Source organism: Kogia breviceps, chromosome 16, assembly GCF_026419965.1.
Source record: "Kogia breviceps isolate mKogBre1 chromosome 16, mKogBre1 haplotype 1, whole genome shotgun sequence".
Classification (NCBI taxonomy): Eukaryota; Metazoa; Chordata; class Mammalia; order Artiodactyla; family Physeteridae; genus Kogia; species Kogia breviceps.
This window is the reverse complement of record NC_081325.1, coordinates 4085607-4112275: the sequence shown is the minus strand read 5'-3', so window position 1 is coordinate 4112275 and position 26669 is coordinate 4085607. Positions and strand designations below refer to the sequence as shown.

Below are 26669 nucleotides of genomic sequence, written 5' to 3'. Positions count from 1 at the left end.
CCACGTATTTGTTCAGCAGCTGAGTGGGAAAGGCTGTACCTCCCAGGACCACGGTGTTTACCTGCGCCGATCGGACTCTCTCCTTCAGGAGCCCGACCAGGGAAGTGCACACCCCGGCAGCCCGCTGAGAGTGTTGTGGGGGGGGGGGCGGGGGACGGAAGCAGAGCCTGAAAAAGTAGCTGCGGGGAGCGTCCTGCTGCCGAGGCCACAGCCCCCAGGCTCCAGGGCTGCCGCCGGGCCTGGGGAGTGCAGCCTCCCCTGCCACGTGTATCACTGAAACAAGCCCCATCGCTCCAGGGCGCCTGAGAGGTGCCACCACCTTTGAGCTTAGAGTCTAAATAACACAGCAACTCCTCGGGGAAAGATCACTGAAGGACCCGTTTTTCGTGGACGAGGGGAAAAGCCCGAAGTAGAAGAAATGAAAACATAACGTCCCCCAAAGACCTCAAGATCTCTTTTGAAGAGACTAGCTGTGTTCTGGAATTATTCCCAAGCACTGTGCCAAAGGCAGCAAACTTTCCTTCCAAGTGATAAGGATTAAGGCTCACTAAAGACCACCAGACAGCTGTTTCGTAATTCCAAAAGCTCCTAGCTGTGTGTACCGCATGTCTGACTCTGAAAAGCAATGTATATTTCTTTGCTTTCTAAAAAGTCTCACAGAGGGAGACACACATCTATACACATACATTAAATTAGCCAATTTCCTTTTCAAACTATAACTTACAGCTTTACAAGACATTAAAGGGTACATGTGAAATCTACATTTAAAGGCTAATTTATGATGTCCAAGCTTAGCCAGATCCCTCCCCAAAGGCAAAAGCTTCCAGTGCCTCAGACTTATGACCAGATTACCTTAAATTTAAACTCAATAAATTCAAGGGGGAAAAAAAACCCTCTAGGACTTTCCAACTCTAAATTGGGCAATACTGATTTCTCCCCTAAATCTTTGTATGGTCGTTTAGTATGAAGGGCATGATCTTGGCCTTCTGGACACGATGATGGCTGAGCTGAGCCACTGGCAGGACGAGGTTTGCTGCCACATTTTAGCTGGCAAAGGGGACGCGTCCTTCCACGGGCTGTGTAGCAAAAAGAGACTCTTTCTGTATCTCCCCTATGTTAGATTTCTAGAGTTTTTGTTACATGACGAACCTTATCGCAAATAATACAGGAACAAGTCAACGTGGAGTGGATTACACCAGCAAACAGAGGACAGACTGGACAGCTGGGTTTTTCTAGCGAGACAGTAGGGCGTGGGGGGTGAGGAACGTAGTATTTGGAGTTAGACCTGGGATGGAATATTGTCCCTGCCAACTACCAGCCAACAGTGGGAAGTTAGTAACCCCTCTGGACCCGGTGTCCTCAATGACAAGTGAGAGCTGATGATGAGACATTGCGAAAATGGAGTAAAACGAATTGTGACCAATACATAACAGGTATTCAATACTGCATCTGTTCATTGCAATGAATCATCTGGCTAACGTTTACCTATCATAAAGATGGGGGTCAAGGTACGTTTCTATAAAAGTTGGAAAGGGTCAAGTTCGTTGCCTTTCCGTCACTTCAAATGTAGAAAGTAACGTGTTTTGGTAAAGGTCCTAATAGTAGGGACTGCAAAACTCCATGACATTCTTGGAAACACAAGTACCATGTGACCTGATCCAATAATGCAATGACTTTCAATGGATTAAAGGGGGCTTCTGTCACAAAAAGAAGCAAGAGGTCGGATCCCAGGCATGGAAAATTATAGCAAACTGTCCCTAAATAAACATCTGCATTACTCACCCTCCCCGCAAGTCAAGAGCCACCCATGCAGGGACGGCGCCCTCCTCCAGCCTTCCTCCTGGACCTCGCTGCCCCCACAGCTCAGGAAGGCCCTGCGCAGCGGAGACACGCCTGCCCTGAGCACACCTGGGGGCCGGGGTTGGGGGGCGCTCGCCCTCTGACTTCTCTCCTGGGTTTTCATTGGCCGGATTTGTATGTAGGACTAAGGGGAGCGGGGAATCACTCCTTCCTCCTCAAAATCAATGCAGGTTAATAACCTGCAACAAACGCCTTTTTCATCGAAAGGAAAACACATGGTCAAAACGTTCTACTAATGTTAATACAAAGAAGAGGAGGCACAATTTCCTCTCTACCAACATGTAATGGGTTTTCTCCTTCTCCTTATTTGTTAAATGAGAAACGTGAAGGAGGGAATGAAATGGACGAGGATGCACCCTCATTCGGCAGGCGACCGCCATTCCCCGAGCGGGCGCCCCCAGAAACGCCTGGGAGCCACCGCACGACAGCGTCTGGGGGCGAGGAGAAGAGCCCGGCGCAGAGACGCCATGCAGTAGCATGTGGACCCCCCAGTTAACTGGAGTTGCCTGAGGTATGATCTAGAATGAAAGATAAGAGGCTGAATGGAGCATGGCAGCAGCAACGCCTCCGTGCTTCACCCGAGATTCCAATCCATGGATGCAGTTTGCTGACTGAGACACACGACAAAAGCGCTTTCTGTCCTGCTGGACTCCCGATAAAAGGCCACGCACTCTAAGCTCCGCGGCAGAGAGAGATTTTGTTCCACGTGCCCGCTGAAGAAAGGTTGTTTAAAAGGCCCAGGGTCCCCTCTGCTCTCTGCATGGCGTTACTCACAGTGTGGCTTGTAGGGGGGCGGGGGGTCTCCGCAAGGCACACACTCCATGTCTTGAAAGCCAACAAGTTTGGTCTTCCTGTAAAATCTAGAAGAGCAAGGGAAAGAATCCTTGTTAGCATTTTCACCTAAGCTCACAGTTGCAGCAAACAGACTTATGTGATAAATTACTGGCAGTCTCCAAAACCAGTTCTAATGTTTAAAAAACAGGTTCTCAAAGGCTTAACTATAACAGCAGACAGACACATCCTTAGAAAGGTCTCAGAGCATAGAGTGAACGCTTAAGAAATAACGATTCACTAAAACCTAACTTTGTAGGTTCTACTCAGCCCCACTTTTCGTACACTGAGGTGAGGTGCCCGTGAGGGTGTACGAAATCTGGACATTTCTCTTGTCATTTAAATGACAAAGTGCCCTGTGAAGTGCTAGTTTTTAACCTTTGAAATTCGGAGACCAAAGATGCTAGGGAAACCATAAAACTACTGGAAAAATGCAGGCAGAGACTGATACGATCGTGATGCAAGGGGGCATCTTTCTAGGCATGACAAGAAACCCAGGAGCCAGAATGGAAGAGATTAACAGCTCTGAACACACAAGCGTGTGCACGTGTGCACATACACACACACACACAGACGTACAAATACTAGAGGCATCTGAAGAGCAAAAACAAAGTATCACCAACATAGTGGGCAAAAGAAAACTGGAAAATAGTTCGAGTCGTGGTATTGTCTATAACTTAAGACTATAACATAAAACTTAAAAATCATTATGGTGAAAGTGAACAAGGCAACTGAAAGACAGGCAAAACCCACTAATTCCCCAAAGAAGAGCATTTCGTCATTTTAAAACTTCGTAATTAAAACTAGAAAGATGATGCAATTAAATTTAAAAAATTAACAGTGAAATGTTCAACCTCATTTCTAACAAGTGAGTGCAAACTGCAGAGAAGGGAAGGGGGCGTGGGGGCCGGAACAGGGGCTGGAGGCCCTTTGGCCACTTTCTGCAAAGCTTTCACCGGGCCCCAATAGCATTAATTGGCAACAATGTCAAGGATTTATCTAGTGCTTACTGTGTACCAGGCGCTCTACATGAGCTATGTTCTTAATCCTTCTGACAAGTCTGTAGGCTGGTATTATGATTCGGTGATATTTTTATAGGTGAGAAGAATCAACATCAGAGAAATTAAGTAACTGGCCGAAAGCTGTTGGCCGTATTTGGGAAGGAGGGCACTGAATTTCCCTACTTGGTCAAACTGTAGCACACGGGACAGACTTTCCACACGGGTGTCCGGTGGGGGGCTGGGCCTTTGGGCAGCAGAAGATCCTGATGTGAGAGAGGCCGCGGCCGCAGAGGATAAACCTGCCCGCCTTATGCCCGACCTCGGCATTTTTCTGGAGGCAATACGCAACTTGTTTATTTTCTTTCTGCCTCAGTTTTCCTGTCTGTCAAACGGGTGTCAACTATTTTCCTCTTTCCCCAAAATACAGTCAGGCTGGGTGAGCATTCTGGAAACACCCTGGAAGAGGGGGAGTCACTCTGTAATTGGCGCCTGCCTCCTACCTTCACGCTCGCTTAGAAAGGATGTAATTTTAAACGAATCGTATAAATAAACCGCGAAACACCATTCCAACGTCTACTCATGCCTCACTTTCCCACGTCTTCGCATCTATTTACAGAATGAACAAACACTGTGACACTAAAGCGGTGGGCTCAGGTGACCACGAATTTGGTGAAGCATGTTTGGGGGGGGGGGCTTCCTATCGCGCTCCAGCAGCCCACGCCTGGGTTCCCCCTTGTAAGAACCGAGTCCTGGGTCTCTGGGCACTGCCCAGCTCAGCCTGGTGCCCCCCGTGGACTCCTCCTCTCCCTGACACCCATCCTCTTCCCCGGTGAAGACGGCAGAGGAGCAAACACACGGCTTCGTCAGAACAGGAGCAGAGAGGCATCAGGTGCCCAGTTTTCACAAGCTCAAGACTCTGGGTAGTAATATTCACAGCTATCAGTGTCTTCTGAGATTACAGGCCACTACTTTCAAAAAAAAAAAATAACAGATTCCTGAGATATACTTCACATACTGTGCAATCTATCCCTTTAAAGTATTCCACTAAATGGTCTTTAGTGCACTCAGGGAGCTGTGTAGACATCGGCACAATCCATTTTAGAACATGTTCATCAGGGAAGAAAAGAAACTCTGTATCCTTTGGCAATCACTCCCCTTTCTTCTCAACCCTTCCCAACCACCAGCCCTAGACGGCCACTAACTTACTTTCTGTTCTTTAGATCTGCCCATTCTGGCCATTTCACACCAATGGAATCCTACAATATGTGTTCTTTTGTGCTTGGCTTCTTTCACTGAGCATGTTTTCTAGGTTTCTCCATGTTGCCATACGCATCAGTAATTCATTCCTTTTTAACTGCTGAATAATATTCCATTGCTAAATACACTCCATTTTGTTGATCCATTCATCAGCTGATGAACATTTGGGTCATTTCTACTTTTTGACTCTCATGTAGAAGGCTGCTATGGACATCTGCGTACAAGTTTTTGTGTGGACGTGTTTTCAGTTCCCTTGGTTACATGCTCAAGAGTAGAAGTGCTGGGTCACGTGGTAACTCTGTGTGCAACCATCTGAGAAAACGCCGTACTGTTTTCCCAAGTGGCTGCACAATTTTACGCTCCCAGTTTCTCCACATCCTCACCAACACCTGTTATTGCCTGTCTTTTGGTTATAACCATCCTCGTGGGTGTGAAGTATGTGGGTTTTTTTTTTTTCTTTTTTTGCGTTTGCTGACTGACTAATTGACGTTGTGTATCTTTTCATGAGCTCACCGGTCATTTGTGTCTCTTCTTTGGAGAAATGTCTATTCAAATCCTTTGCCCATATTTTAATTGGGTTATTTGTCTTTTTGTTATTGAGTTGTAAGAGCTCTTTACATATGCTAGATAAGATAGTCCCTTATCACATATATGATTTACGAATAGTTCTTTTAATTCTGGGGGTTGTTGTTTCCATTTCTTGATGGTATCCTGTGAGGCACAAAAGGCTTTAATTTTGATGAAGTCAAATATAGCTATTTTTTCTTTGGTCACTTGTGCTGCTGGTGTAAGACCACTACTTTTTGCATCCATTTGGGTTCTGAGTCTTCGCATAAGGACTTGCTTGACCCATGAGGCTATTTCCTGCCCTGTTTCTGGCCTTCAGGCCCAGAGCTTTATCTGCCCTCTGGCTTCATTAAAAGCCCCAGAGCTGGCACCCAGCATCTGTCAAATCCCTGCTCCTATGGGCACGAGCCCGCGAGTGCAGTCAGGGTCCTCCGTCTGCACTGACCTGGAGCGTGGATTCTGGTGGCAGAGTCCAAGCCACACCGCGCACTGCCTGTGCCACCTCACCTGAGCAACCTTAACGATAAGGCTCACTTTCTTCGTCTTTAAAACACTGTGAACGTCACAGACAATAATTCATGTACACCGCTTAGCCACTACATAATTCACTTTGCTGCTCCTGTCACGCTGCCTGGCCCCGGTTGCTTGACTCCTGCAATAAAGCCTGGGTGCCATGAAAGCTCCAGGAATCCTGATCTCTCCTCTGGCTCTACTAGATACTAATGAGGTTCTCCTGATGCTCACTTTGTCCCCTCCCCTCCTTACTTCCTGCAGCAATGCCTCGGCCCCAACAGACCACCACGCCTGGGTGCCGGGCTTCATCGGGACTCTGGCTTCCAACGGCCTGTTTTATCTGGCATGTCCGGCCAACCGTTACCTAGAAGCACTTAAAATGTTAAAGCTCCTCCTCCTGGGCTTTGCCTCCCCACCTGGCCCAGGGGTGGTCCCCTTTCTGTCCACGGCCTGGGTTCCTTTTCAACGTGCCCATTTAAGGTCTCCCCCGGTGCACCTGCCCACCCCCTGCTGCTCTCACTGCCTCTCCCTCTTCTCCGCTCTCCCTTCTCCTGTAGCTGCCTTGGCCTCTTGGCAGTTTCTGAAATACACCAGGCCATGTCCACCTCAGGGTCTGTGTCCAGAGAGAGCTCACCTTTTCAGCATCCTCGCCCATCCTGATGACCCACTTTGATCCCGCAACCTGCATCCCCTGCATCCCGCAGGGGGCACCACCCAATGCCCTGAGCTGCTTGAGATTTTCTTTTTTTCCATAGCAATCCTATCTTCCACCTTTTTGTCTAGCTTACCATTTGCTGTGTAGGTATTTGTCAAATCTTATTAGGATATAAGCTGCCTGTGGGTGGGGATCTCTGTCTCCCCCCCCCCCAAAGTGATGCCTTACAAAACACTGCAGAAATGACTGGATGGCGGTAGCTGCCTTTCTCCGATCATGTTGAGGACAGACATCTCTGTACGGTCACAGGCCACACGCGCACGCTTCCCCTTTTGTGAACTGTCTGTTTCCTCTTTCGTCCCTTTGTCCACGTTTTCTTTTTTTATCGATCTGCAGGAACTCTTGAGGATGTTTGGGACACTGAGCCTCGGTCCCCACGCTTATCCATTTCATTCTAACCACGCCTGTCGCCGTGCAGGGCACACAGGAGGCCCAGAGAAGAGAAGAGCCACGAACCTCAGCAAGTGGGCTCAGGTTAATATCAGCGGGCGTCTGTCTGCACTTGGAAGGGAACCGGGGAAAAGCCTGTTCAGACTAACTGGCGAATGACGCGGGAAGGACTGGCCACGTACCCGGGCAGGCAGTCCCCACAGATGGCGTCGCGGGTGGCAGAGCAGTTGGCCTTCTGGAAGCGGCTCAGCAGGGCGCAGTCCAGGCACGGCTTGCACTTCTGAAAGCCCCAGTCCTCCTTGAACCTGTGCGGCCAGCACCTCACACACTGGGCATCCTCCCCGTAGCCAAAGCCACATTCCTGCGGGGACGAACAGGCAAGAGACAGCTATTCAGACCCCGCGAGCGAGCGTGAAAAAGGAGGACGAGGAGACAGCGGAGAACTGGGCTGCTGACTCTACCCGGCGCCCGCCTCTCTGGACACAAAGGCTGCTCCTTCAGGGAGTTCCAATGTGTCTCCCCTGCTAATTAATAATCTCTCTTAGGACCTAAGTACACTTACTCATCCACTTTATTCCAGGAGCACCTGCATTTGAATAAGAAAGGCTCTCCCCCTCCCCCCCTGCCTCCCCCCCCTCCCCCCACCCCCGCTGCTACGGCATTATCACCAGTTTAGGGCGAAATTATGGCACTTTCTTCTCCAGCTCAGCTGGTCATCTGAGTGGTGAGAAGCTAGAGTCGGGGAAATATGTAGACACCTACTCACTTACCAAGGCAGAAAATAAGTGCTTTGATAAGTAATAGAACACAAGGACAGCTGCATACGAAATGTCAGAAGCTTACAATATCCGTAGAGAAACTTGGAATGGTTAGCTGTTTATTACTGTCTGAGAGAGGGAGGATGCTTACACAATGCTTATAAGAACACTAAATCCTTGTTTGGATCAAACCCGGTGATACTAAAGGTCTCAAGCTTCTCTAGATTTGGCCATCAGAACCCAGAACTGCTTTCCAAGGATGGGCTTCACAGACGGCTCTTTGACCTGCATACAATCATTTGCACAAGTTCAAGCACTAGATCAATCACAGCATGTCATATGATGGCGTTATAATGCAATCACAGAAAGAATGCTATAGACAAGTGTTCATGATAGTTTAAAAAGTAAGTTATAAAACAGAATGAGAAATATGATCCCATTTCTTACAAAAACATTAATAGTAAGTACTAACATTTATTGGGCGCTTCCTCTATGCCAGAATCTCATTAATTCATCCTCCCCCACAATGAGGAAAGTGCTTCCCATGCTCCTATTTCCTGGATGGGGGTACGGGGTTTCCCAGAAGGCATGCACCTTAACCAAAGAGACACTGCTAATGTCAGAACTAGGATTTGAACCTACAAGTTTTTTAAATTAATTAATTCATTCATTTATTTATTATATAGTGCTTTACAATTTTCAAAAGTTTCACACACATGATTTCATATAATCCCATAATAATCCTTTTAAAAAAATCCTGGGCTTCCCTGGTGGCGCAGTGGTTGAGAGTCCGCCTGCCGATGCAGGGGACGCGGGTTCGTGCCCCGGTCCGGGAGGATCCCACGTGCCGCGGAGCGGCTGGGCCCGTGAGCCGTGGCCGCTGAGCCTGCGCGTCCGGAGCCTGTGCTCCGCAACGGGAGAGGCCACAGCAGTGAGAGGCCCTCGTACTGCAAAAAAAAAGAAACAAAAAAAATCTTCTATCCCTATATTGCCCCTCTCCTGCCCTCTCCCCACTGGAAACCACTAGTTTATTCTCTTTTATCTGTTGAGTCTGCTGCTTTTTTGTTTTACTCACTAGCTTGTTGTATTTTTTAGATTCCACATATAAGTGATATCATACAGTATATGTCTTTCTCTGTCTGACTTACTTCACTTAGCACAGTGCCCTCCAAGTCCTTCCATGTTGCCACAAATGGCAAAATTTCTTTCTTATTTATGGCTGAGTAACATTCCACTGCATATATGTACCACATCTTCTTTATCCATTCATCTGCGGCTGGGCACTTAGGTTGCTTCCATACCTTGGCTATTGTAAATGGTGCTGCTATGAACACTGAGTGCACGTATCTTTTCAAATTAGTGTCTTTGTTTTTTTCAGATGTATACCTAGGAGTGGAATTGCTGAGTCATATGGTACGAACCTACATGGTTTAATTCCAGAGCCAGACCTCATACCACTACACTCTGGGACTTTCAGGCACTTTATGTGACATATACACAGGAAGATGTCTGAAAGATTACATATCAAATGTTAACACGGTTATCTGCACTATGTGATGGTTTCTATAGAACACTGGCCATTCAAAAGAAAATCAGACAGCAGCTCTCGAGCTGCAAACAGAGCCCCACATGGAGGGCATGCTGGGAGCCCACTCACAGCCTCAGCTTCCTCATTGGGAACCACAGAAGCCACAACACAGATCCAGCGAGGTCAGAATTCTTATTTCTCCGTAAAATTTAAATATGTATGTAGAACTGAATCACTGTGCTGTACACCTGAAACTAAGACGACATTGTAAATCAACTGTACTTCAATAAAAAGCGAAAAACCAACACAAAGAAAAGTACTCCCTGTACTCAAAAAGCCACTCCATAAAGGATATTAGCAACGATACTTCAATCCAGACCTCAGTAATGAACTCACTCACATTTGGGAGGGGCTATCCCTTCCTTTCCTCCTTCAATTTCTCTGCCCATCTTTCAAATGTGTGTCTTGAACAAGCACAGCAAAGAGCAGGGGAGGAAAAGAAAGCAGAAGGTCAGCACCTTCCAGACCCTGAGGGCTCCACCTAGACAATGTTCTGAACCAAAGGCACCGACAGGAGCAGGGGGGAAGAATTTTAAATACTGATTCACAAATTAGAATTTCTTTAGAATTGCTAACAGGGATTATCTTTTTTTTTGGGGGGGGGTAGTGGAATTATGAGGTGTTTTCAGTTTTTATACTTCTGTAATGATTTGATTTCTTGCACAAAGCGTCTCTAGTAAACAGGAAAACAATACAGACACACACTGAGAAAGAATTTCTTGGGATGTGTACTTGGTCTTGGAGGGAGGGAGGCCACTGCTATTTTGGGGGGCTGTGCACAGCAGTGGAATCTGCACTGGGACAGCGTTAGCTGCTGAGAGAGCCCCAGGCATCCAAAGGCTTTCTTCAGGCACAGAAGGGAGCCTCCCAGCCCGAGTCCCAGGATCAAAGCGTGTGCACATGACATCCGGGGCGGGACCTCCTCACTCGCAGGCTGGGCCTATCCCTCAAAGTTCCTGCGGCAGCGATTTCAACATCACGCTTTGATCCGGGCAGCTGGGACTGTCAGGGTCTCATATACAGGTTAACACACAACAGAGAAGGAAAGACAAAGGGAGGGAGAGGACGACAGGAAAACAAAGGGAAAGAGGTAGGCGTCTGTGAACTGGCAGCAAACGTCAGAAATGCTGCTTTTCAAGCCAGGCTGATACAGGGGGAAAGTGTATATTTTCCTGCATTGGAGCCAAAGACACATCGCCCACCTGCCGGCTAAGTTATTTTGGGAACTCTCTGACCCTCAGACTCTTCATCTGTGAGATGGGATAAAAATGCAGGCCCTACAGGGTTACTCTGAGGAATAAAAGGGAAAACACATAAAGCCTCTAAACTCTAAATCAAGCACAGGTGTCCGTAAATAAGTCTTCAGACCCCAATTTTTTCCAGGCTACTTCAAACATCACTTTCCATCTAAAACATTTTTACTGAATAAAAATTTTTCTAAAACGAATCCCAAGTACGTGCTTTTGAAAATGGGTACATAAGAGAGAATGTAACCTTTCCCGGTTGAATCCGCTACTGCGTTGTGCCGCCGTACAAAGAAGTGGGCAGTCCTGGGTCTGTGGGGCCGTCCTGCTGTTCCAACGCCTCTGCCACGTGGCCAGCTGCCCTCCCTTCCTCCTGCTGAGCGCCTCTGTCTACAGCCACTCACTTCCTCCCTCCGATCCTGAGAAACTAGAGAAATGACCTGACTAGAAATGAACTTGACAGAATCTACACAGGTGTGTTGACAGTTCCATTTCTTTTGAGAAAGAACATATACTTTAGTGTTGGGAAATCTCTGTGCTTCTTTTTTTTTTTTTTTTTTTTTTTGCGGTATGCGGGCCTCTCACTGTTGTGGCCTCTCCCGTTGCGGAGCACAGGCTCCGGACGCGCAGGCCCAGTGGCCATGGCTCACGGGTCCAGCCGCTCCGCGGCATGTGGGATCCTCCCGGAGCAGGGCACGAACCCGTGTCTCCTGCATCGGCAGGCGGATTCTCAACCACTGCGCCACCAGGGAAGCCCTGTGCTTCTTTTTTGATTCCTGACCATGTCTAGAGTTTATATTGTACATAAGGACCGCTCTGACCAATGAGTTTTTTTTTTTTTTTTTTTTTTTTTTTTTGTGGTACGCGGGCCTCTCACCGCTGTGGCCTCTCCCGTTGCGGAGCACAGGCTCCGGATGCGCAGGCCCAGCGGCCATGGCTCACGGGTCCAGCCGCTCCGCGGCATGTGGGATCCTCCCGGACCAGGGCACGAACCCGTGTCTCCTGCATCGGCAGGCGGACTCTCAACCACTGCGCCACCAGGGAAGCCCGACCAATGAGTTTTTGCCATGTATCGTTGTGTGTGATTTACAGGTCATTAGATTTTTGTTTGTTTGTTTGTTTTTTGGCGGTACATGGGCCTCTCACTGTTGCGGCCTCTCCCGCTGCAGAGCACAGGCTCTGGACGCACAGGCTCAGCGGCCACGGCTCACGGGCCCAGCCGCTCCGCGGCACGTGGGATCCTCCCGGACCGGGGCACGAACCCGCGTCCCCTGCATCGGCAGGCAGACTCCCAACCACTGCGCCACCGGGGAAGCCCCATGTCATTAGATTTTATAGAATGAGGATTTCATGAAACTTTTTTTTTTTTTGGTTCATTCTACACTGGACCAAATCATGTACAGAAAGAAAACAAAGCCAGGCTCCAAATGCATCATAGCTTGCCTTTAGCAACTGGATATTGGCTTACTAGTTCTGCCTGCAGTTTTGTTTTGTTGTGTTTTTTTTTTTTGTGGTACACGGGCCTCTCACTGTTGTGGCCTCTCCCGTTGCGGGGCGCAGGCTCCGGACACGCAGGCTCAGCGGCCATGGCTCACGGGCCCAGCCGCTCCGCGGCATGTGGGATCTTCCCGGACCGGGGCACGAACCCGTGACCCCTGCATCAGCAGGCAGACTCTCAACCACTGTGCCACCAGGGAAGCCCTGCCTGCAGTTTATATGCTCTGGTGGCAGCTGTAGCAATTTTCTTTGGAGTAGATTTAGGTGAGGGGTTGAGATAAGGCTTTGTATCATCACTATGACAAAAGAGTACCAAAATGTACAGAGCAGGTACCATGAGCAGGTATCTTGTACAGAGATAGATTATTTGGGGGAATTTTATTCAAAATATATTTTCTCTCAGAAACAGACTCACAGACACAGAGAACAGACATGTGGTTGCCGAGCGGGGGTGGGGGGGGGGGACAGAGTGAGAGTTCGGGATTAGCAGATGCAAACTAGTATGTGTAGGATGCAGAAACAACAAGGTCCTACTGTATAAGGAACCACGTTCAATATCTTATGATAAACCATATGGAAAAGAATGTGAAACAGAACGTATGTATGTATAGCTGAGTCACTTTGCTGTAGAGCAGAAATTAACACAACATTGTAAATCAACTACACTTCAATAAAACTTTAAAAATATATACTTTCTCTAAAGTATTTGCCATTTAAAAAAAGATTATTAGGGCTTCCCTGGTGGCGCAGTGGGGATGCAGGCTGTTACCCCGCCGGAGCTTCTCTTACTCATCACTGCATCCCAGGTGCTGGGGCACAGAGGGTACCCTTCGAGCACGGCCCACTGAGCTGGCGGGGATCACGTGATCTAATTGGGCATCTCATGAAAATATCAACAGTATTAGATCTTTTAGTTTTTCCCGTGTTACCAGAATTAGCTACATGTTTTATTTTTATGGAGGACGGTCTGCCATTAATATCAATGCTAGAAATGCATTGAGGCTTTAAAACAATATGGCAGTTCTTTATTTTTGAAATTATGACCTTAAAGGAAATACCTAGGACTTGCCTGAATTGACGAGAAGACCTTTTAATTAATAAACTTTGAGGTGGGAAAATATACACGTGGATAAAAAAAGAATGCAATTTTTTTTAAAAAGGCATTGCCATACGGTTCCTCCTTACTTCCCCAAATCATAAAATAAGTGACTAAGCCTTGGCATCCGACGTCGCCCCCTACCCCGCCTTACCCAAAGCCCACGTCCCTGGAGCTGTCAAAGGTCCTCTGCGTGACCACGCTCGAGTCGGGCTTCTGAACCTTCCCCCGGCCCGTCTGCGCGTGTCCTCGTGAAATCTAGTTCTAGCAAGAACCCTGCGGGGTCGGTTTAACCGGGGCCCTCACCCTCAGGGTCCTCGGCCTCCCACCCCCCAGGTGACATCCGACCGTCCCACCCTGCGTTCACCAAGAACCCCGTCGGGTCGGCTTCGGTCAGACACTCTCTTCCTCTCATGTCTCCTGGTAGTAATTCCCATCACTGACTCGACCCCTGCTCCTCGGCTATGAATTCCCACTTATCCAGGCTGTGCTCGGAGAGCAGCCCCTCCCCACCCCCCGTAAGATCCGCATGCCTACCGCAAAGGTTCTGAATAATGCCCGCCCTGCCAACTTCAGCAAGTACCACTGAATATCTTTTCTTTCACCGTAGTTCAGCCAGTGCGTAATAAAGAGCTAATGCTGGGTAAACGGACGGATGAACAAATATTGTGTGAAGCAGTATTTGCTAATAAAGTTTATTAGTAGTAGTAGTATTAGTAGTAGTACTACTACTATTATTTTAACCCAGGGAGCAAAAGCCCGTAAGGGCCACAGCAGTATCTCCTAGCTGGTAAGGCCAAGTCTTGCCCCTGGGCGGCTGGAGGTGTAAGCAGCTTCCTCATCTTGGTTCCAAAGCGAGAGAGGGCTGGACCCAGCTGGGCTTCTTCCAGCCGAGCTGGGGGCAGCCGTGGCTCTGTCACTCTGCCCAATATTTTTAAGCCACATTTGGTGGCTTTCCAGTAGCAAAATGACTGAAAGTAAACAGTGCTCATATCCCTTCTCTCCCTCTGCAAATCCAGAACTGAACAAAAAACACCAGTGGATCCCACCTAAACGCTGGGGGAGCAGCCCCCCCACCCCGGACAGGGGAGATCCTCGCAGACCATGCATTATCCAGGAAACACATCCAGGGGCCTCCGGTCAAAAGCACTACTTATTTGTACAGCCAATAAGTATTAACTTGGGTTCTCTGAACTTTGAAAGCTCAAATTGGATGGAGAAGAAGTTACTTACAAAGAAAATCTAGGGCACACAAATGGAAATGACACATTAGATTCACGTGTGGCTGGTATTCAGCAATCAGCTTTTTAACTTCCTTTCAGAAAACAACACCAAAGACGTATCCCCCCAACTTCTGGTTTGTGAAAGCCCATAGTTGAGTTTTCTAACGAAAAGTTACAAGCTAGAGCTTGTTAATATCTGCCAAACACCCCTGGGCTTGATTAGGTATACTCAAACACAAATGAAGTGAGCGACACTGTAATTAAATGGCAGAAATGAATCATTTTTATGCTTGAAAATGACATTAGTTTTCTGTGTGATTTTCTTCATAAGGATGTAAACAGTTTTCCAAGAGGAGACGTCTTTAAAAATAGGAAGCCCCACATGCACCCGTGTGGAGGGAAGGACGCTGTTGTTTACAAGAATTAACTTTTTTCACACTAACCGAAGTCATCCCAATAATTGCTTAGCAAAGCTTACTTTGAAAACCGCTCCAGAAACTTGAAGTCTGTTTCCAGAGGCTCATGCAAAAACTAGTTTCCTGATTGACTGCCGGGAGGCGATCGCCACCGAACACTCACGCACACGGTCGGGGTCAAAACGCCCCGCGTAGCTGCTTACAGAGCCATGGAAATCAGACTCGGTATTTTTTGCCTCGGAAATAGGAAAAAGACATTATTCATTATCTTTGTCATAAACTTTCAAAGACTAAAAATTAAACCCTGCAGTGCGGGAGAGAGTAAATATGGCCCAAGGGGATAAAATCCTCAAAACAGACTCTAAATGGCTCGGTGACCCGTCACATATTTTCCCAAAGATCCAGGAAAACGACTTCCTAAGCTGAGTTACTAAAAAGAGCCGAAATGACAGAGATGGTGCTTGGGGCTCTGTGGGAGGGACCTGGGAACCAAAAGGACTGCTGAGATGCTAGGGCTCAGGGTGGCCCCAGGGCAGCACTGGTGGGCGGAGCCAGGGCAGCACTGGTGGGCGGAGCCAGGGCAGCACTGGTGGGCGGAGCCAGTGCAGTGGGCGGGACAGGCGGGAAGGGACAGTGCCCACCCACCCGGAGGAGGAGGAGGCTCCGGGAGCAGCTCCTGCATCGCACACGCTGGGATATTTGTCTCTGTTTTCGAAGTCGGTCCTAAGCCACAACTTCTGGAGGGAAGTCGATCATTCTAGAACGACACTGTCCAATATGACAACCATGACCTCACGTGGGGAAACTTAAATTTCATTACTTAAAATGAAATAAAATAAGCAACCCAGTTCCTCGGTGACACCAGCCACAGTTCACGTGTTCGATAACCACAGTGGCTCGTAGCAGCCGTGCTGAACGGCACAGGCAGAGACCACGTGCATCAGCGCAGAAAGTCCTTCCAGGTGCGCTGTCCTCGGGCATTATCAAGACGGGAGGCAGACAGCGACCCCAAGAGCGCCCCCCCCACACACACACTGTCACTTACTTACAGTGATGGTGGACCCACCGACTAACCTCTGTGTCCCATCTGCAAACAGGGGTAGTTATACTCCCCACTTAAGACCTATGCTGTAAGAATTCCTTATGTCATACAAAGATCACATAGAACCTGGCTCACTATAATACATGTTGGCCAATGTTAGCGATTTTCGTTGCATGGTATATCTCACAGACTCACAGTTAAAGACATTTTGAGAGAGAGTCCAGATTTTTTAGGTTAAGACACACCCTGTAGATGAACACACGCAAAGTATCCAGGGTGAGAGATTAAAATAAGTACTCGTTTAAAAAGTGGCCAGAGATAAGAAGGGTACTGCTCTCAACAAGCATCAAGGGTCTTACTGAACCTGGAGCTGCTGTGTAGACTCCTTATGCTCTCACAATTGAAAGGAAGTTAAAAGCGGACGGGAAACACTGACCACACACCACAGGTGAGCAGAGCACACGCTGCCCCAGGAAAGCTCTTCCGGCACCTTCCAACAAGCCCAACTGCATGTCCTAATGTAGAGACCTAACCATGGGAGAGTAAGCCGTACCTTGTGAAAAGGCAGGACTGAATGCCTTCCAAAGAAAATAATGATTAGGAGTAATAAAACCACAGATGGAAATTTTAACTATACCTGCTTACCCAAAGTATTTCCAAGCTTGAGTTTTAAGGTATAGATATATGTTTTAAATTCGAAGAACCTCATGACCCAGAATTTATTTTGGACAGACATGATAGTAGAAAAATGGACAGAAGTTTTAAATTATGCTTAGTACAGCAGGATAAGTTACATAATAATGTTAGAATAAAGATTATTAAAAGCTCTATGTTTGGTGAAAATGCTCTTTTTTTTTTTTTTTTTTTTTGCGGTACACGGGCCTCTCACTGTTGTGGCCTCTCCCGCCGCGGAGCAAAGGCTCCGGACGCACAGGCCCAGCGGCCATGGCTCACGGGCCCAGCCGCTCCGCGGCACGTGGGATCCTCCCGGACTGGGACACAAACCCGCGTCCCCTGCATCGGCAGGCGGACTCTCCACCGCTGCGCCACCAGGGAAGCCCCGAAAATGCTCTTTTAAAAATTCTTAATATAAAGAAAACTTTAGTTGTAGATATCAATAATTTGATCCAGCTTTCCTACTTTTTCATAACTAATTATAAAATATTTGCTATTTATTGTGCTTTCAAAATTTCAAACACCACTGGTAACCAAAATGGTACACCTCAGTTAAAAAAGTAAAGACTCTTGCACTCATCTGCTTCATTACAAACTAACAGGTAACCCCCCCAATGATATATTTAGTCTTCCAAGCAACAAGCAAACAGACTATTTATAAATGTAGTTATCTAACAATTTAACAAAAACTTAGTCTCAGTGAAAAGAATAAATTTTGCCTTGATTTGCGAAGCTTGGAAGTGACAATTAACCAGTTGAACATACTTGTTGATTTAAGTGATTTATCTGATTTTAATATACTCAGAACTTACTCTTCCTTCCTTTGAAAGATATGTGTTCTTGCTGAAAATTTAATAAAGGCAGCCTGGAAGGAAGAAACTGCAATTTCATGAGTGGACAGTTTAGAAACTTCCAGCTCCAAAGTAATTGTTTATAAAAAACTCACATCCTTTGCCTTGATTAACTAACTAGAAAATAAAAATGTGTTTTTACTTCCATAGGTATGTTTGACTCCTTTGCCTTTCTTATGTTTTACATTTTAGACCCTGAGCGAGGCTCACTCGTTAATTTTATTTACTAAGAGCTAAAACCAAGCTAAAAGACTTGGCAAAACATTATTTGCAACACACAATCACACATTCATTAACTTTTATATCACTAGATATAACTGTCACCTTTTTTTTCCAAAACCTATCGGAGGCTGACAGATCCATCCGCTCCTTGAGCAACGATTCACTAAGTGTCTGTTACAAGGAGCTGGGCGGTCTGTTTAGACAGTGAGGGTGAAAGCTGAGGGGTTGCCTGCGGCAGGGTGGACACCTCAGGACAAGCAGGACACACTCTGCATTTGTAAATTTGTGCTTCTGAGTGGGTCCTGAGAATCTAATATTTCAGTGGTGTCGTTACCTTTACTTTTACTCTTTCTCACTCAATTTTTTGTCCTGGTCTTTTTTTTTATGAGGAAAATGATCAGAAATATTAATAACTAAAAAAGTACACACAGGCAGATTGCTTCCTTTTGGTTGCTCCTGATGAAATAAAGTTGGACAGCTACTGCGATACTCGGGGAAAATTACTACCTCATGAAAAAGTTTCTTACGGATATCTGTGGGAAATTATGAAGTACAGAAACTGTTATCAGATAATCTCAGAGGATGGATTTTAAAAAAAACCTGTGAGCTGATAGAACCTTCATTTTCATTCTCTAGATAAAGGATGAAGGTTAGGGAGTAATTTCTTAGAAATGATTCACTCATCTCTTCCAATCTGTGATTCATTCATATTTTCGCAGAGATTTGACAAAAGAACTCTGAGGGGTAGAAACATCACTGTTTTCCTCCCGGCACAATCGCACTCTTAACTACTTTGTTGACAGATCCTAGATAGGCAGGCCTGCTGTTATAAAGGACCTTTCTACATCCAACAGAGCAAAACCTATGTCTGAAAACGTTATGTTACTACAATCCACAGGGATTTAAAAAACGTCGGCTGGGGTGCTTCAGCAACTAGACACCGCAGAGTTCAACGTTCAGCCAGTTCGTTCCAAGCGGACGGCACAAGAAGCTGAAAGCCAACATATTAAACACAACACCCAGAGAGGCCATCCACCAGGAATCACTTGTGGAATGCATAATTCTTTGTTTCCTGCTGTTTGCACATCATCGGTCAAAAATCTATGAATGACAAGACTCAAATTCAGAGAACGGCAGACTGTAGGGGAAAGGGCTTCTCTTTGAAAAGTCACTTAAAATAAAAAGACACATCTTTTGTTCCCTTTCTACCAGGAAGACCTTGGTGCATTCTTTAGAACAAAAACGATACATCAATTGTCCACAACTGGTAACGTCTTCAAAAGGTCAGAAAATAGAGCAAATGCACGTGCAGCTCTGAACATGCTCACACGGAAGAAGTGCCCGGGAACACCCAGAACTTGGAGCCCCCCCGCCCCACCCCCCGGTCGTCGTCGTCGTCGTCCCCGTCCCGTCCCCCCGCCGGCCAGCACACAGCTGCTTCGCAAGCAGTGGTGAAGATGAATACATTTAAGATGCTCCTGGGAGTAGCATACACTCAAAGTGGGAAAATTAATATAATCATCCTGGCACTGTCAAAGGAATGTTCAAAACTCTGGCTTGGAAAAGAACTGCTCCCTTGGAGCCTGCTTACTTAAGACACTGCTGGGCTCTGTTTTTCTTGACTAGTAATTGTAACCTCAATTTTAAGAAAAAGAAGGCCCAGCAAATAGTATTATTACCATTTTCTGTTATCAGTGCTTTACTTTTAAATCTTTAGTAGAATGCTGATTCTTTTTAATTAAAGCAAATAAACCTTAATGATTCTGTTCTTTCTTTAAAAATGTACTTTATTGAAGTAGAGTTGATTTACAATGCTGTGTTAATTTCTGCTGCACAGCAAAGTGACCCCGTTATTCATATCCCTGTTCACTACAGCTTATCACGAGACACTGAGTAAGTCCCTGCACCATACAGGAGGGCCTTGTTGTGTAATGATTCTATTCTTTCAATAAAATACAATAAACACTAAATTATACACAACAATGACATTTATCGAATTACGGTTATTAGAATCTATTTCTTTTATCTCAGTAAGACACATGAATCGAAGGTATTGAAACGGGAATTGTGCAATATTTGGCTAAAGGGACACGACGAACCAAGAAATCTTCCCTAGTCATTAACTGAAAGAATTTCGCTGAAAAGCAGGCATTTTAAAGACGTAGATCTACAACTCTCCCACACACCCGACAGTTACCTTGGACAACTCCATGCCCGGCCCACACTGCTTGCAGAGAACACAGTTTCCTGACCGATTCCTGAATTCCTGTTGTCCACAGCCTCCCGTTTCACAGATCACTCTACATGTCTGAAAAAAATGTTTCACAACACGTTATCTTAAGGGAAGTTAATTCTACTTTTCACAAAAAAAGGAACAGTATCTCCAGTGTTATTCACATAATCACGGAATGTAAACACTAATTCAGAGCGAGGCCAACTCAGTGTTCACTTTAGGAACAATAACCACTTTCTGGAAAAGTCAGTGGAACAAATAAATCAACAAGCCTGATGCCTCTCGGTATGCCTTGAACGAGAGCTCTCTTTTTCTGGATTTAACTGCTATCTTCTTCTGACACTTTTCTGAGTACCCAAGGTAAGACTAGGTAGAAACTGCTCTCTTTTCTAAGTAAGAAGAGGTATAGAAGAACAGTTATGCAGAGACCGAGGTCCTTTTGCAACCTGAAAAAATCTGAATTCAAGAATTATAGTTTTGCTCTTTAAGAAAACATATTCATCCATAATGAGTTGAATAAATAAGTAAATGGAATACATATACTAGTCCCAAGAACTTTGTTATTATCTTTTAGGCATATCTGATACCCAGCTTTGAGGCAGAAGTTTTTCAGCTGAATTCCATATACTTGGAGTTCATCATTCAAAAAATTCTGACAATCGTGAGATCAGTAAAATTCCTGATAATGATGAAAATAACAATGGCCCAATTCTCCGAACGCGTCAAAGTAAAAGTGTCGTGTAAACATGAACTTACTTTCCTACTGACTGCCATTTTGCCACTTAAATTGGACCTAACAATATACTTTTTTTAAAAATTAAAGTACAGTTGATCTACAATGTTGTGTTAATTTCTGCTGTACAGCAAACTGATTCAGTTATACACATATAGACATTCTTCTTCATATGCTTTTCCATCATGGCTTATCTCCAGGTATTGAATAGAGTTCCCTGTGCTCTACAGTAGGACCTTGTTGTTTATTCATCCTGTATATAATAGTTTGCATCTGCTGACCCCAAACTCCCAGCCCACCCCTCCCCCATTCCCTCCCCCTTGGCTACCACAAGTCTGTTGTCCATGTCCTAACAATAAGCTGTGGTTCACAGCATAGGACTTAAATGGAAAGAGTATCTGCCTTGCAAAAACAAAGGTTGTAAGTCATTTTCAAGATATAGTCTTTATTTCTTATTTTACCTAAAAATGGTAAGTTCAACTGATACACACCATCCTACAAAAGTGTGTCTATCTGCTTCTTAACAGATGGTATTTCATTAAAAACGGTGATATTAACAGAACCTCAGACGGGTGGCAACATTCAGTTCAAACTCTTACATCAAGCAGGGACTCCCTCAGTAACATTCCTGACTATTGATGCAATTTTGTTTCCCTCAAGGAAAACCGAGAGCCTTAGGAAGCACTGGAGGAACAGAGACTGGTGTGTGTAATGTCCACGGCACAAGTGCACAGGAATGGCTTTTGATGGTTACAACAGTGGGAGGTTATTCAGTACAAACTGCCTCCACCTTGAGGCAAATTTCTAGAATGAAGTCAGCCAACCTCCTCAAATAAAATCACAGCCTTAACCTCTAGAGCAGGCAGGAGGGAGAATTCAAGGTGGGGTTCAAGACCAAACCATGACTTGGGGCTAAAGGTCTAGTAATCACCCCCCACCTTTCTTAACCCTCATTAACAAGCCATCTTAGAGGAGTTTGGTTTTATTTAAGGGAGAGAGGAGACTACCCTCCACCACAAAGACACTGCATCGCTCGGAGAAAGAAATGCCACAGCTTCTCTTGTGGACCACTTCTTCCAATGTTTAACAACCTCGACTCAAGGAAGGGATGTTTTCCTTACGTCTATCTGCATGTCAGACTCCAACTGGACCCCATTTCCTCCTACTCCGTCTTCCAAGAAGACTTCAGGAACTGTCTTCAGTGTAAATAATTCTTTTTTTATTTGTAGATCATGACTGCATCTCCAGATTAACTGTTTCAGTAATTCTTTTGAACACCTTCATAGATGTTTTGTGTTAAAGCTGTCAAACATTACAATTCTCCATCTGTCTTTGATGCTTTTTGAAACCGAGAAGGATATAAATAACTATATAAAACGACAGCATTTAAGAAATGATTCCTAATTTTTCACAAACTGTGAAGTCATGGGCTCCAAACTAGAATCTAAGGTCTTGTTAGGCTGTGCTGTGAGAGGCATCTGCCTATAAACTCAATGGAGCATCATTACCAGGCAGCAACGAGTGAGGCTGTGATTTTACGATTTCATCTAGATTTAAATAAATAACTGCGACCATTGTTACAAAAGTCAAGACCCAACAGCAACCTCTGACTTACTAATTATTATTATTATTATTATTTTTTTTTTGCGGTACGCGGGCCTCTCACTGTTGCGGCCTCTCCCGTTGCGGAGCACAGGCTCCGGACGCGCAGGCTCAGCGGCCACGGCTCACGGGCCCAGCCGCTCCGCGGCACGTGGGATCCTCCCGGACCGGGGCACGAACCCGCGTCCCCTGCATCGGCAGGCGGACTCTCAACCACTGCGCCACCAGGGAAGCCCTGACTTATTAATTAAATGCAACAATGATAAAATGAATTTGAAAGAAAATTTTAAGATATGGGGTTAGAAATAGAAAATAGATTGGGTACTAGTTCGATGAATCCTTTCCCCACATTATTATGAAAGTAGAGTTGACTTACCAAACAGGCTAGTAAAACTACAACCGTGAAAAATGCTTTCTGTTGTTCTAGTAGCACTTTGAAAGCCATCGCTCTAGTTAAATGTATTTCTGGTTGAAGAGCTCTAAAAGATAAGAAGATACAGTTAACATTAATAACATGAGCGACTGCATTCTGTATTTACTATACTATGTTACCGGTTACTATATACACTAGTAAAACATAATATTATTTAGTATGTAAGTAAAACATAACACTATTCATGTTTTAAAAGGAATCACCTTTTAAAAGGATACCATTGACAAATACGATGTAATTCTTTACAAATTTAGGTTATGAGAATTGAAGCTTTGTCTACCTACACAGTATATACAAAACTCCTGCTGGCTCTGAATTCCCAGGCTACACATGCCTTTATTTTCTTTCTCTCCAAGTCTCTACCGCGTCCAGTCGACTTCACCCAGCAGAGAATTACATTCAAACTGTGACTTACAGAAACCTTCCATTTATACGGGTTTAGTCACACAGGATGATAACGATAAAGTAACACTTAACACATGCTAAGCACGCCGTGCCAGGCACCATTTTTAGCAGAACTCATTCCATCTTCACAACTACTCTGGAAGGTGGACACTGTCATTGTCCCCGTTTCCGAGATGGAGAGGCTGAGGCTCAGAGAGGCCTGAGCCACTTGCCCAAGGTCACATCGCCAGTGAGAGACAGAGCTGGGTGCAAACCCAGGTGGGTGGCTGCAACGTCCCGTGCCACATACACCTGAAAGCAACCTGCTCCGCTTAATAAAAACCGTGTGCTTGGGTATCGGGCCTTCAGCTCCACTAGGGAGCAGAAATAGCTAACATCTGGCATTTGTGAGCTCTTCCCCAAACCAGTGCAGTGCAAATCATCTACTAGCAGAAAAATGAGCATTTATTTAAAACCATCTAAAAATCATTTACAAGTGATGCATTGGAGGCGCTATCCTGACATTTCAAGAAAAGATAAACTAAGCCTCTTTATCTTTACCAGGAATAATCGAAAATGTAGAAACGAATCTGTTTTGTTTTGTGTTACGGATCCACTCGGTGTCAAGAGCAGAGATTTATTTGAAAATTTTTAAAAAGTGAAGACTCAGCTGGTTGCTTCATCGATCAGACAGAGGAAAAAATGGTTCGGTTTCTCTTTAACAGAAACCCAGAGCAGAGAACCAGAACCAAAGAGCTCAAGGAAAACAGCAACAATAACAACAAGGAAGAGGGCTGAGCGGGCTGCTGTCCTAACCGTGGACCAAGCAGCCAGCCGGGCGCGCACCCCACCCCCGCCTGGAGACCAACCCAGGTGGTCACCCCTGCTGCCCCAGCAGGTCCAACCACCAGGGCAATGAAAAATCATTCTTAAACTTGGTTGAATGAAAGACCCATTCTGAGTGAATTCAAACGGCTTTTCTTTTCTTTTTTCTTTTTCAGCTTCTTGGTCATAGCTTTTTCTCCCCCCTTGCATATCTCAAAATCATCTAGCAATTACCCAACCATGCAACCTGCTGCTGTGTAGACTCAGGATTGGGGTCAGAAGATAAAATCACCTTCCCTGAAAGGTATGCTTTAGGCTCTACCTCTTTCCCAGCGGGGTCTTCATTGTTTTTTAGTGTGTTAATTTTTTTTAAAGTAAAAAACATAAAATCTGCAAGGACGTAAACTAATATGGAAAAGAGGGTATAAATATCAAAGCATTTACATAAGACATGAGCAATAAAGAGATCGATAGAGTCTGTCCATAATCAGTCGATAATCGAGCATCTAGTTTACACAGAAAACTCTCCTGGGATACAGTGCTGATTACTGTCTAAGGCACACAAACACCGCAGCATCTTCTTGTAAAGGCACATCAAGCTAGAAGTCATGGCGCTATGATTCTGACTTTGTAAGATACACCCATTTTGTGTACAAAAATAAATATGCCAACGTATTACCGACGGTTCAGGTTTGTACGGTGGCGATCCAGGTGAATTTTTTACCCTAAAAAAATCTTTGTAGTGTAAATATTTCATTAATAATGAAAAAAATATATATGTATAGTGCTCTTGGGGCAATAAAGGTAATAGCATGATCCTTTTTGAAAGTTTATAAACTAAAAAAGATGATGAGATAAAAACCACATATACACTACCCAAAAAAAAAGGAGAAAATTTGAACAAAGCGTACTATGATTTTTGCATCACAAAGATTTTGGGTGTTTTTTAGATGATAGGGTGGAAAAACATTAATGGAACTAGATCCAAGGTGCTGATTTGTCTTATCTTCCCAACACACATGGCAAATTGAGTGGTTTGAATGGGAAATGCAAAAGGAGCATCGCTACACCTAACTTTCCAGGGGTACCGGTGGGTTTGTCCCTGCAAATTATCTTCTGAACTCCTCGGCCCGGCACCTGTGCCCTGTATGGTCTCACCTGCCGGCCTGCTGGCCCCATCACGGGTCACCGCTCTCACTGTCCGCCCAGCTCAGCCGTAGCCCAACACCCACAGTTCTTCTGGACACCCGTGATCCTGCCCTCTTGGTCTGGACAGCCTTTCGCGTCTCGGGTCCCTCTGGAAAGCAGCTCAACTATCACTCTGCTGAGTGTGGTCCACAGCCAAGCGGAGTCTCCCTGGGGTTCCGCAGCCCTTTCCGCATCCATGGACAAGCCCCGTCACATTGCAGGTCAGTTTCGCTCCCAGACCGAGTGTTCCTTTAAAGCATTCAGTTTTAGGATCACGCCTAGAACTCTCTGTGTTCCCCGTGTGGCGCACAAAGGTGCTCAGTGAACATTTCCGGGATTAACTAAGTGAATGAAGAAGCAACGAGACGATGGAAAACACACCGTGGAAAACACCTGAGATCTGTCTGCACGCAACAGATCTAACTTTTCTGTAGCGAACAGGACAGACGTTCTGCTTCAGATTTATATAAAACCTGACTGCCTTCTCGAGGCATTCGGTGCCTCCGATTAGGACACAGGATTAAACGATATAATGATGTATTTTTAAAAATCCTAATTGGCTTAAAAAACGCCAGCAGTTCTTCACAGAAGATTTCTTACACTGGGAGCTGGGGATTGAACTGTGCCACTGAAATACGCCACTTCTGTTTTCTGTGGCTCCTTGTTTAACCTGGCTTTGTACACCAAGAGGCTGAGATGTAATTTAGACGCGGCCGGGTGATCCCGAGAGCCATCGGGGCGATGTAAAGGCCAAGTTCACATAGTCTTCGGCCGGTAAACCCACCATAACTGAAAACAGCCCGGGCGTTATTGAGAATGGTCACAGGAAAATGGCAACCGGAACGCCTGGGTTTTCAGTCCCATTTCTTAGCGAAGTCACTCGGAGACCACGCTTCTACAGAGACAAAAGCAGGCCCCTCTTCCTGGGCCGTGCCGAGGGGCCGCTGAGATAACGCGGGTAAGATGCGAAGCCCAGGGCCTGGGACAGAGGAAAAGCTCACGGTTGCTGACGTTCCTGGGAGGATCACTCACTAGCTGCGGACCTGACCGAAGTCTGTTTCCTTCTCTCTGAACTGGGCGTCGTGACAGCACCGCCTCCTGGACGGCTGTGAGGAATAATAGGTGAGCTTAACAGCTGGAAGATGTGACTGATCCCGGCCCAGAGTAAGTGCTCCGGGCTCGGTGGCGATGGTGGCCACCACTGTTAGTGACAGCGTCCTTGAGGGGCAAACGGCCCCGTGTGTGTGTGACAGGCCCGGAAGGCTGCAACCTTCTGGACAAACACGGGACAGGATGCAGACAGTCGCAATCGAGGGGCAGGGAGCGTTTCAGACCTCTGGACTGAGGCTGCAGAAAGCGTTCGAAGACTGAGAACAGGGTCAGTGTGAACTTAGCATTCACGGTATCAAGTGCTGCTGTCAGTGCTTTAGGAGAAGTACAGCTTCCTTCCTTACTACCTACCCTCTAACGTAGAACTTTGTCCCCACACAACGGGGAGAACGCGGAGGGCCGAAGGACACGTGTA

The 26669-nt window shown here is 45.9% G+C and overlaps 1 protein-coding gene across 4 annotated transcripts in view; it reads right to left on the bottom strand.

The window, feature by feature from the left end:
• TNFRSF19 (TNF receptor superfamily member 19) overlaps positions 1 to 26669 on the bottom strand; it is an 85194-nt gene that overhangs the window by 43995 nt on the left and 14530 nt on the right. For all 4 annotated transcript variants that reach the window (XM_067016332.1, XM_067016333.1, XM_067016330.1 and 1 more), the window contains exons 2-5: positions 22691 to 22793; positions 19944 to 20054; positions 7317 to 7495; positions 2635 to 2720 (exon numbers count right to left, since the gene is read on the bottom strand). In XM_067016332.1, the coding sequence (XP_066872433.1) occupies positions 2635 to 2720; positions 7317 to 7495; positions 19944 to 20054; positions 22691 to 22759 (445 nt within the window). In that variant the 5' untranslated portion in view covers positions 22760 to 22793. The remainder of the gene's footprint in view (positions 1 to 2634; positions 2721 to 7316; positions 7496 to 19943; positions 20055 to 22690; positions 22794 to 26669) is intronic.